Source organism: Heloderma suspectum, chromosome 6, assembly GCF_057233095.1.
Source record: "Heloderma suspectum isolate Gila_16-S chromosome 6, 16-S_ref, whole genome shotgun sequence".
In the NCBI taxonomy this organism is placed as follows: domain Eukaryota; kingdom Metazoa; phylum Chordata; class Lepidosauria; order Squamata; family Helodermatidae; genus Heloderma; species Heloderma suspectum.
Genome location: NC_139463.1, coordinates 74,176,349 through 74,188,596, shown reverse-complemented (window position 1 = coordinate 74,188,596; position 12,248 = coordinate 74,176,349). Strand labels below are relative to the sequence as shown.

General features: G+C 42.2%; 2 protein-coding genes across 6 annotated transcripts in view; one reads left to right on the top strand and one right to left on the bottom strand.

Annotated features, from left to right (window-relative positions):
* DDX42 (DEAD-box helicase 42) overlaps positions 1-11,973 on the bottom strand; it is a 27,729-nt gene extending 15,756 nt beyond the window's left edge. The window contains exons 1-8 of one of the 3 annotated variants that reach the window (XM_084804912.1): positions 11,840-11,973; positions 11,607-11,661; positions 8,710-8,946; positions 6,770-6,920; positions 6,048-6,109; positions 5,530-5,566; positions 2,079-2,228; positions 1,552-1,656 (exon numbers count right to left, since the gene is read on the bottom strand). In XM_084804912.1, coding sequence (XP_084661038.1) covers positions 1,552-1,656; positions 2,079-2,228; positions 5,530-5,566; positions 6,048-6,109; positions 6,770-6,920; positions 8,710-8,930 — 726 coding nt within the window. In that variant the 5' untranslated portion in view covers positions 8,931-8,946; positions 11,607-11,661; positions 11,840-11,973. Of the gene's footprint in view, positions 1-1,551; positions 1,657-2,078; positions 2,229-5,529; positions 5,567-6,047; positions 6,112-6,769; positions 6,921-8,709; positions 8,947-11,606; positions 11,662-11,839 lie in introns of those variants that run through there. The other 2 variants (XM_084804913.1, XM_084804914.1) reach the window with 2 other exon arrangements.
* Positions 11,962-12,248, top strand: part of CCDC47 (coiled-coil domain containing 47) — a 40,186-nt gene continuing 39,899 nt past the window's right edge. Inside the window, exon 1 of one of the 3 annotated variants that reach the window (XM_084804918.1) lies at positions 11,962-12,248. The gene's annotated coding sequence lies outside the window, so the exon portion shown is untranslated. The other 2 variants (XM_084804940.1, XM_084804924.1) reach the window with 2 other exon arrangements.

The following is a 12,248-nucleotide window of genomic DNA, read 5'->3' as shown; positions in this document are numbered from 1 at the left end:
GATATATTAATTATACACACCATGGCAACACTTCAGACAAACTTAGTAATTCTGAGAGAAATAATTATTTAATGCAAATACTGATGTAGAGCTTATATGAGAGGGAAGCCAGTCATCCAGTCCCTACCCCCTGCCATTGCTTGATGCACTAAAACAAGCCCACCCCCTACAGGGTTATCGCCCACCTGTAAAGAATGAATCTGAGTGTGTGGAGATAGCTAGCAGCTCAGATTCAGAATGGGAACAGCCAGAACAGGGGGAGGCTCCCTCCCTAGTGAGCTCAGATATGGTGGAGGAGAGTGAGGGGCGTGCCTTGAGGGATGCTAGGATCTGTCACAGAGTGAAGCGGGAAAAGTTTGAGGCGGAGCTCAGACGCTTCTCCATGTTGGCTATGCATGATAGCCTATGTAGGAGAGAGCAACTGTAAGGGAGGGAGTTTAACCCTAAACTAGTCTGGCTGGCAACTTCTCTAACTTCCACTTTGGCTCTTCTATTGGTATTCGTAATTGTGTGGAGCAGCTGTTTCTTTTGTAGCCTGAGTTTTTCCTAGAATTTGCAATTGTAAAGAACCTGGTCGTTAACTAATAAAGTAGTGAGCCTGAAGCCTGGTATCTTGGAGTGTGTTGATTTCAAAGGGGGAGGATGAAGGAACGTGACACCACCCCCTACAGATTAACTTTCCTCAGGTTGAACTGAACATTCCTTTCAATGACCCATGGTGGAAGATGCACCTGAATGAGGGGAATGTCCATGTCATCAGAAGCCTCATATTGGAATGTCAAAGAGGTAGTCATGCAAGTGCTTGAAATGCGTATCTCCAAGAGAATCCAGAAACGCACCAACAAAGCTTCTGCAAGTGGACCAGTTACCACAAGAAACCTCTCCCTATGTTAGGTCTTCTCATATGCAAGTCAGAAGCCAAATGGGGCAACTAGTGGCCATCATCTACCTAGAAGCTGGAACAACCACAAGTAATCGCCAGTGGAGCAAGGAAAATCCCAGGAGGGAGGGGACTGAGAGAATCTGGAAGAGGACCAGAAGCCCCCTCCCCTCCAAAATGCAGCCAAACTTCAACAGGATAGGCTGAAGGGAGAAGTGTCACACCAGCTAACACGTACTGAATATGAACTGGGCACCGAACTGCCAAAACCAAGTAACAGTTTATCTGCTAACCACCAACATGTCTTTTCTCCGTGCCCCAAATTTTTCTATGGTACTTCTCTGAACACCTGAACAGCAGCTCTCCCTCCCTGTCAAGCTGTGTTCTTCTTCCAAACTCTCTTCAAGGTCCAGTTTTGGAAAGTATTCTCTGTGCCACTGCAGTATGGGAATTCCCATTACTATTGAACTCTCCTCTCTAGCACTGCCCTTGGAACTTGGCATACCTGGCTGCTCCCCCTTTCTTTCTGCACTCTTCATCTTACATGGATCATAAGTTTATTCAGCAGGAACCATGTTCCGGAACCTTGCCCAGAAATGCCTGTTTAGTGCCTAGTGCAACACCTGAACAAGAGACAGCCCCCAAAGCTGGACTCTTGTTTTTCATCTTACCCGGAGATTTAGCTTATGGCGTAGCTCCACCACTTGTTGTGGGGTGAGGCTGGTGATTTCTTCATGCTCATCGTAGAAGTTCTTCTCAAATGGCGGGTATTCAATCTGTAGGCCAATTGCTTACAGTTAGTAAGGGATGTCACCAAATCAGTAAAAAAAAATGGCTTCCCCTCTGCTTGAGCTGCTGTGATGTCATGGAACATACATGAACATTCTCGTTCAGTCAACAGTTGTCAGCTTGGGATCTGACAAATGTGCAGCTTCTGTGAGAATTGAAGCAGCAGTTTGGCTGGGAATAAAACATACTACAGCAAGCTCCTGTTGCCCATGATGTGACATAACAATTTGTACATTTGTTTGTTTGGGCTTCTAGCTTCCTATCTTGGAGGCTCAATGGGCAAAATGTATGCCACACCACGTGTGATGAGGGTGTTTTCTTCTTACTTTGCTTTATTCAATGTATTACCATTGACCTTCATTGGAACTTAGTACTGATGCTATACCAGCAATGGAAGGAATTCCCTCACCTCTGAATGATCAATAGGAGGAAGAGGGTCAATAATTTTTTTGGATGGCGCTATTGGATTGCCATCACTGTCATACTCCAGGTTATCCTCCTCCTCTTCTGGAACCACACCAGCATTGGGGTTTTCTGCCATGTAGCGGAAGTAAGCTTCCTGCAGCAAAACAGAGAAGTTTAACTGTATACAAGTGCCAAAGGGGATGAAATGTTACTGCAGTTTTTCATTAATAGCTAGCCATGTTAAGATGGTTGCTTACTTTAACGTCTACCCACAAAGGACAAATACAGTCTACTTTAATAGTGCTCTTATCATAGTAATTATTTGGTGAAACTGCAAAAGACTGACAAACTGGTTGCTATACCTGGCTCGTCTAGAAGAATGCAAAGTTAAGAATACAACAGTCAGAAGAACTGAGCAGACCACTCCAGAAGTTCAGGTTAATACCACAAAAAATGTTTTCACCATTGCTGAGATGACTGGCCCTCAGTACTTAATCAATAAAAATTTGCCTGGACATTGCAACCATTGTCCTCAAAACCCTTTCCCCTAACCACAGATGTGCATGCGGGTGAGCAGTGACTGAGGGTATTCAGAAGTGAGAGAGACGTTCTTTAAACATTTTCTCTTATTGGTTTTACTTCATATTTAGCCCTGCTGGCCTTAAGGCAAATGTGTAAATAGCTTCTTGGTCAGAAGACTCTAGGCAACGAAGCAGGTAAACTTTTCCAAACTGGAAGACAGTAGGCTTTTTTTTAGGCTGCCAATGTGCCACAAGTAACTAACACAGATATGTGGGCAGGCAGAGTGGTAACTTCTGTGGACTACCTGCTGTCACACTTTCTCCTACCAGGTTGCTACTTTTTCCCAAAGATTCTTATATCCTCAGGTTACAAAGCACACTATGTAAGATGTGTGAGTTTTAAAGGGAAGGTTATTCTTAATTAATGGGGAGTTTGATCAAGAAGCAAGATGAAGTCTGCAAGCAAACATCACCGGAGAAACAAAAGTAATATGAGCTGAAACTGAATGTCCCCATTATCTCTCAGCTCTAAAATTATTCTGCCTTGTTAAGAATTCTATGAAACTCAACAGCCTTATACAGATCTGATGAAATGCCGTCTTACCTACTTTGTCTCCTACCTAAATGAAGGATATTCATAAGAGAGAGTTGGAGATATCTTCTTTCTAGGAAAGGCACACCCTAAAACAGCCTTCTCCAACCTGGTGCTCTCCAGATGGTTTGGAGTTCACTCCCATCAGTGCCAGCCAGCATGGCTAATTATCAGGAATTCCTAATTATCAGGAATACTAGGAGTTTTAGTCCAAAACATCTGGAGGGACCAGGCTGAGGAAAGCTGTTCTAAAATAAAGGTCTTCTAACAATTATGTGCTCCTTTATAGGACAGCATAACCTTTTTGAAACTATTTTGAAGTAATGGTAAACTATTTACTACAAAAGGGAATATTCCATATTCACGTATTTGAAGATTAAAAAAATTAAAAGAACTTCAGTTTTTAAAAGCCAATTTTAATTCACATTCAAGAGAAATGGTCTCTGTCCTTAAGGTTTCTCAAAAAAAGACACCACTAAGATTTTCAATATGTAAATTTAACTAGTTAAAAGGTTACACTTAATTGACTTTTTTAATTACTAACATAACATTACTACTATGTTTTTATCGTGCCTTCCTCCATGTCAGGCAGATTAGGTTGAAGTGCATGGCTGGCCAAGGTTACTCTGAGAGCTTCATAGCCAAATGAGCTTTGAACCCAGATCTCTCCAGTCCCATTATGACGATCTACCTACTACCTCACACTGGCTCTCAAACGGCTGGCATCCCTACTACCTTGTGTAATACTAGAACAGTGTGACTGACAATCTAGCAAAGAACTTTAGATAGAGAGGGAGAGAGAAGTATTAATTTGGTAGATTCATTATTTCCTGGAACAATGGGAAAAGGATGGGGAAGAGATGTGGACAAAAAAGAAAGGTGAGGGAGGGCAGTAGGACACAATTCTATCCAGAAATGGAAGACATTATTTGTTAAGTTTGCTTAATTTGCAAAATTTTGCAAATTACGTTTGCTTAATTTGCAAAATTAAGCAAACTCACCCATCCAGTGAGATACACTAAGGGGGTACACACTGTTTCTTAGCTATGTCACATGCATATTCTGCATGTTAAGAAGCACATTACATCCTCAAAGTTAAGATTAAAGCTTGCCAAAGTAACAGTGCTGTGCATTTATATTCCTTGTTGAAGGGATCCCAAAATGGCAGCTTCGATGTAACATTAAACCATGAAAAAAGAATGTTCCCCTTTAACAACATACCCTAGGTGTGTTAGAACAGTGTTTCCTGAAGTTCTGATAGCTGAGTAACACTTTTTAAAAATTAAAATTGAAGCTATGCTTCAGTTTTATGTTTCCAAAGGCTTATTTTTCAAATGAGTTGAGAATTATCCATGCTCAGAGAAGCCCTACCACCCATGCTGATTTGGGGTAAACTTCTGAGTGGAAGCAGGCTCAGAGCAGTGACTCTTCCAGATATGTGATAGTCAGCCTTCAGTGGAAGTGGGTAATAACACTGGGTCACTACATTACAAAGGATTAAATGCTCCTATTATGCCTGATACAGAGATGAGAAGAATCACCCATCCATTGTGGAGGCTTATTAGGAGGTAGCAAGGCCAGAACAATGACTAATGCAGAAATACAGTAGGCAGATTGTTTGGGCATCCAGGACACACTAATTCTCTTTCATGGCACACTAGCAGTTCTCTTGGGGCACACTAATATGCTACAGCACAGAGTTTGGGAATTACTGAGCTAGAAGTTCCAGAATGTGGATAAAAAGTTATTCTTTTACAATTATACTAAAGCTATCTGACATCAGCAGAGTTAAATAATGTGAGACCTGAAGAACCACAAATAGCAATCTCTCTGATGTGACAAAAAAAAAAGATGTGCAAGAAACATTATGCCAGCTTTACAATGGTTTCTGCTTATACTTTTTCAGCTGTTATTGAAAAGCAGTAGCTTTCATCCTTTTCAGCCCAAGACCTACCTTTATAACCCCAACCTGTACATAGGACTCCCCTTTCCTTTTTACTACAAATATTTGTATTTCTGCTTCTTTTCTCCTCTCCTCCCCCTTTTTCATGTCACTCACCATGTCCCCTTTCAATCTTTCTCCTTTACCTTCCCTTTAAAAAAAAATCATTAAAAGACTTATTGTGTTCCTGATATGACCCACCCGTGACAAAGTTTTGTGTTCCAACTCACCTGTTGGGCCAACGGTCCAACGTATTTAGACAGACACCTCCTGCCCAACCCCCAACATTTCCTCAGCAAACAAAATGGTTCCAGTTTCTTTCAAAGGATATCAGAAATATGCATTTGCACTCATTGATTACTGTTTTGTAATAGATAGAAAGATCGCGTAGGAAACTCACTTGATCATCTTCCTCTTCAATATCATCGCGTATACCCCTGGAAAAATAAGCAGAGAAACAAAACTTCCCTGCAAATGTTCCACATACCCAGCTCCATACATTCAGCCTGATAAGTGCCAATGTAACTCAACACTGACAACACTCAGCAGCAACAAAAAACACATACATCAATTCCAACCCACCAGACTTGCCAACTTTTGATGAAAAACCTTGATTGAATTCACTTCAGATCTACCAAGTCTGAGAGCTATTCACAGAACTTTACAGTTGAGAAGAGGACCAGGGAGTTGAGTTTAGCTCCCTGCTGCAAGGCAAAGTCATCCATACACCAGCCCCACACAAATCAACCCCTGTAATTCAGATCATAGCCCTTAGAAAAGTTCAGAAAAGCTTAAATAGCTTGGCATAGCAACATCTTCAAATATTATCCCAGCAGAAATAATATAAGATGATGCTATGCTTCCATGTTCTTGTTAATCTATCATTTCAATGGGGCTGTGATATATGAAAGAACTTACTTTGTATTCTTTCTTTCCTTGTCTTTATCTTCTAGTCTTTTCATGTCTCTAGCAGCTTGATCCTAGTTACAAAAGAAACATAACTTTACAATACAGCACATTCCCCACTCTCCCAAATTCCTATTACACTGACACTCGTGGTGTTACAGGCAAATAGATAAAGCAGCAGTAGATGCCACATTATTTGTGAAGGTCTTTAGACCTCAACAAAAAAGCTCAATTCAGTAATAGCAATAGTAGTTTGAACCTTTAGGAGTAATTTTCCTTTATTTGTTGATTTCTTAAATCTAACTATAAGTACATGAAGCAGGGCCTTTTCTGTGGTGGCATCGGTAATGCTGAATTCCCTCCTGAAAGAGACCCGCCTAGCTTCACTTCTCCACTAGTTTTTTGGGAGGACTGTGAAGACCTTTGTAGTACAAAAGGTGCTAAGTGTTGTTGCTGATTTGTTCTAGCCTAAATGTTTATCTTTAGTTTCACTTTCGCTTCTGTGGTAAAAGCTGGATTTTACAGATTATTTTCTTGGTTTGCTGTAAACGATTTCAGATAACCTAAAATAGAAGACAAATTAAAAATATTTTTTGAAATAACTAAGATTAAAATTTCTGTCTCCTCTCTTCAGGGGTGCTGACTAAAGCTGGGATCTGCTCTCCTCATTGGCCATTTCTGGTGCATCCCAAAGCTATATAATCTCTGTAACATATAAGGAAACAGTAGCTCACCTCCACTTCTGCCATGAATGCCTCCAAAGGGTCATCCTCACTGTCTGAGTCAGGTGGTTTGGAATGGAATTGCTGCCGAGTAGGAGAGTTCTCCGCAGGAATGTATGGTAAGTCAACATTATTGGAATCTTCCTCTTCATCCTCAAAGTAGCTGACAATTGAGACAAAGAACGAGAAGCTGACACAATGAAGACCGAAGATAACATGCAACCAGGCTTATAATAAAGGGAAACGGTTTACCGCATGGTTGTAATCATACAGTAAATTGTTAATATCGATTACAGAGCATCTTCCAATACATCTGTCACATACAGGACATCTTAAGATTTTAAAAAGAGAAATACTTTTTCTTTTGAAGAACTACAGTATAGGTGATGTGGTACCCACAAGAAGATCCAAGAGTCAGGGGCAGTTCTCTTTGAATCACAGGGTGTGACAAAGTGCCCCTGTGCTGGGAAGCACCAAGTGGAACCATGCAAGGTCCCAAAAATACACACACGAAAATACACAAGCCATCAGGGTAGGAACTCACAAAAATGCTTGCTGGAGAAATAAAGGGGAAAGCCACGGGCAACAAAAATGCCAACTGATAATGCCAACTGACATGAAGCCACTCTAGACACTTTTGATAAATATGCTACCTAAAAAGTATGGGGAAAGGAGGTTTCTGATTTGGCAAGTATAAATGTTTGCTACTCGCAAAAGTCAGGAACCAGAGCAAGGAAAGCTCCAGAAACCATCTGTTGAAGCTGGAAACTGATGAACCTTCTAGAATTCCTAAGCCGAACAAGCTAGGAATTATACTGAAAACATCAACAAACAAAAGGAACACTAACCTAATTCACCCCCGCTCCCCAAAAGAATATATGCAAGGAAACTCAAAATTAGAAACATGGAAAATATACTGAACACAAACAGTATGAAAACAGTAAGATAGTAGCGAGTCCATAATTGACCTGACTCGCACTTAATAACAGCCTATCAGTTAAACAACCCATGGGTTGTCATGCACAAGCGGGAGAGCGTGCTGCCTCTGGAGCGCCCACCGCTTCTGCTTTTACTCCACAACCCACAATCGGCTCCTTCGTAGGTTCTTGAACATGATGTCCGAACCCAGACCAATGGGTTGTTTAGGGGACAAACAACCCAGCATTAACTCATGGCTTGTTGTTTAGCCCCTAAACAACCCATTGGTCTGGGTTCGGATATCATGCTCAGGAACCTATAAAGGAGCTGATTGTAGGTTGTTCAGTAAAAGCAGAAGCAGTGGGCACACTGCAGGCTCATTATCTTACTATATATTTATTATAACTTATGCTTTACATGTTTCAACTCGAGTTATCTTTTAGCCACTCCTATGCATTAGATCAGTTGCAACATACAGTGCATACTTGGCAATCTTTCTTAACAAGTGTAGACCACTGCTTTCAAAGTCTCCAGAAAAGTTTTAATGCCAAGCATGTATAGTGCATATAGAACTTTCAGGATTTATCAAAGGGCAAGATATTCAAATTCTGCTAATTATGTTCAGTTGCCAAACTGACTATATGCCACAACAGTAACAAGCTGGTCTCTGTTTACGGTCTCTGAATCCGTAAAGTTTTATATGCTCAAGAATTGCAAATTGAAGAGCGTAGCCTATGGACATGTTTGCATGAGTTCGGTGCAGCCAAGGTGGAACTGAAGACCTTTCTGCACAGAACAGTCTAAAAAAGGAAATAAGGAAAACAAAGAAGCTGTTTTGATGCTTCATATCACAAGGGTCCAAAATAAGGTCCTTTTGGTTCCACTGGCTATAGGCAGTGACTATGCCATCCAATGGTGCCCTTCTTTTCACAAATGGTCAGGTAACACTATGTCTGTCTTAATAAGATAAACCATCACACAAACTTTGAGAAGTACATCTAACTGGGATACATGTGCAAAAGTGGGCAGCTTACGCATTCTCCTCATCAAAGTTTGCTCGCTTTGATCCAATCTTGTAAAAAGAAGGCAGCTGAGGTGGTGGTGTCTTCCCAAACCCAGCTGAAGAACCAGGGGCTCCAAAAGCACTATGGGACTGCTGAGGGAGTTTGGGCTCTTCCTTCTTTCCAGTTGATATCGAAAAGCCACCAAAACCAAAGCCCCTCTTGGTGCCGGGGCCACCTTTGTTCCAATTCATGGTGTCAATGACGGGTCTGATAAAGATGAAATGATGTACTAAGTATAACACCTCTTCCCCATTTCAAAGATAGGCAATGTAGTGCTCATATGAACGAAACTTTATAGGTAGCCAGCATGGAATTAGAAAGACAAATATATCACCATTTAAAAAGCCATTTGAAATGTTCATCAGGGCAAATGAAATACATTACATTATTTACTAGAGGCACCTACTTTTAAAAGATGAAAATTGGTAACAATTTGATAATAAAAGAGTAACATCCAAGTTCAAGGCAGATATTTTGTTTACTAACAGAGATAGACTGCCTGTTAAGGGTTTACTGTCCTGCTCAATTAGATTTGTTTTATTGTTCAGTCATTAGAAATCACCAGGAAAAGAGAATTACGAGAAGAAAAGTGCCTGTGGTGAAAGAGTCGCTATTTCCTAAGCCCTACCTGGCTTGTACCAGCCAGGGAAGAAGGCTTTTCTTTTTTCTCCCCTCTCCTGGCTGTTCCTTATTTTTATTTTCCCTCCCACTGATTTCAGAGCAGTGATGGTGGCAGAACGTTCTACACTGAAGAGACCTCTGAGGGCAGAGAGGGAGATCCAACAGTTTAGGAAATTTGCCCCAATAACCTTAAATAAATTCAATTATCTGTGATATAATCAATTACATTCTACTAAATAAAATCTGATTGATGAAGGCCAAGAAAAACATGGCAACTTTAGAAGTTAACCTAAAAACATTATTAAAAAGCAAACATCTATCTTCTAGAAGAAGAGCTTTTCTTTAACTTGTCAGCAAGATCCTTTTTCCTTAAAGGCTGCGGAAGTGGGCAAATAGAGAAGATCCTCTATTTGGTTAGTCCTATTATGATGCTTTACCCCTGCTCATTTCCCAGTTTGGTTAATATTTGCTTTTGCTCTTAAATTCTGCAGTGTGTGTGCACACTTGTTTCTAGCATATATATTTTCAGTGGTGATTTTAATCATGTTGACATATGCAGTTGGGAAAACCATTGGTGTATAAGGGTCCCAATCAAACAATACTCCCAAGAAAGTTGGAAGAGGAGCTGGAAGAGGGAGAACATTATGAAGGAAAGAACCAAATGCCCTGTATTTTGCAAATATGAAAACAGGAAACAGCACCTCTATTGAGAGATGGATGAGGTAAAAGGGCGAAGAGAAGCAGAATGACACCTTATTCTGTAAATATGCATGATTATCATTTCTCCAGAGAGATCAGGGCAGCATACATGGAGAAGATGATGACTCTTCAAAGCTGCCAAGTATGTTTCGTAGCTCAGCAGAAACTTGAACTGAGTCTGCTATATCCAAATCCACTACCTAGGAATCTTTTGTATGTGTGCACATGTGCTCTTGTTTTTAAATATTGGTTCACTGGCTGGAGCATCTGAAGCCACTGCACAATGCACCTAATATAACTGCAATCTGTGTAGGCTTCTCTGTGGGGGACTGTTGGATGGACAGTCCTTGCTTGGGGTGTATGTGTGGGTAGATCAGATGGTTTCTTTGGTACCCTCCAGCATTTAAAAAAAAAAAAAAGGTGTCCCCAACCAGTCGTGCCCGACTCTAGGGTGTGGTGCTCAGCTCCATTTCTAAGCCGAAGAGCCAGCGCTGTCCGAAGATGCTTCCGTGGTCATGTGGCCGGCATGACTGAACACCGAGGTGCACAGAACGCTGTTACCTTTCCCGCTGAAGCGGTACCTATTTATCTACTTGCAATTTCTTGCTTTCGAACTGCTAGGTTGGCAGAAGCTGGGACTGAAGACGGGAGCTCACTCCGTCACGCAGCACTCGGGTCTCGAACTGCTGTCCTGCTGACCTTCTGGTCTGCAATTCAGCATCTTAACCACTAAGCCACCGTGGCCCCATAACCCTCCAGCATTACACTTCTATAAATATTATTCTCAATTTTACAAATGCAACCAGTGTGGTTGGGCAAGAACCACTTTTATCTGAGAGGCCTGTTTTCAGGTCCTGCTTCAGCCACAGGAGCCAAAACACCGGGCACTTGAGCTGAAAAGCAGATTATAACAGCAGATTATAAGATGCATGTTAACTCAGAAGTGAATCCTACTATGTACAATGGGATTACTTCCAAGAAAGTGTGCACAAAACTATAGCCATAGCCCCGTAAGTAAACATATTTATTTATATTTATATCCCACCCTTATTCACAAAGAGCCCAGGGCAGCTAACAACCCATACGAAAACAATACAATGCAAGAACACTGTTAAAACACAACTCTAAAACTACAAATCACATATGGACTTAACCTTGTTGTCATCTTTCTCAACTGCCTCCTGCCCTGCGGTTAGAGTGGCAGACATGGGTCCAAGTCCCCGCTCAGCCACAAAGCTCACGGGATGACTTTGAGCCAGTCACTGACTCTCCGCCTACCTCACGGGGTTGCTGTGGGGATGAAATGGAGCGAAGGAGGTTCATATAAGCTGCCTTGGGTTCCTTGGAAGACAAAAGGTGGGATATAAACAATGAAATAAATGAAATGAAACGGTAACGATAAGTGTTTGCTTTTTAAAAACAGTACACCAAACTATAATAACAACATAGAAGAGGAAACGGTGGTCGCCAGGATTGGGGCCTTCCAGGGATACTATTCCCGTTCCTCCTCCTCAAGTGAATTTCAGAATTCCAAGCATTCCACCTACCGACTATCTCTTGATAGTGACCAGTGGATGTGGCTGGAGACAGCGACCGGGTCGCCTAGCGGAGAGAGAGAGAGAGAGAGATGAGGTTCAAAGGCTTCTATAGCCCTGCTAGGCCTCGGCCCCGCCCCCTCCTCTTTCTTATCCAACGACCTAGAAAGGGAACGGCCTACGGTGTTTTTCGGCCTCCTTCCTTTGCTTTTCCTTCCGGCTGCTATTATTTTCTCTCTACTTACCCACCACTTTTTCAGACACCTGGCTTTAGGGGTGTTTTTTCGGCGCCCCTCTGCCCGGTTACTACGGAGAAGAAACGGGGACGCGGCGCTGGCGGCTGAGGCGACCGTGACGCGATGACGTCACCGCGCACAGCAGCAACTCTCGCGCGCGAAGGGCCCTTTGCTCCTCCGCGCGCTCCGCGGTGACGTCCGAGAGAGCCGCGAGCCGCCGCGCTTGAGGAAGACGCAGATCACAGAGCTGGAAAAGGGGTAGAGTAACGCATGACCCCATTGTGAAGTCTGCGTGGTTTGATCCGAGATCTTCTTTTCAGACAGAAGTGTAGAAGCACAGCGTGAAAGTGAATGGAGCACAACCAAGGCTGCATTCAGTTGAGCGCTGGCGTGGCGGGGGTCTGAGAAAGCGGTGAAG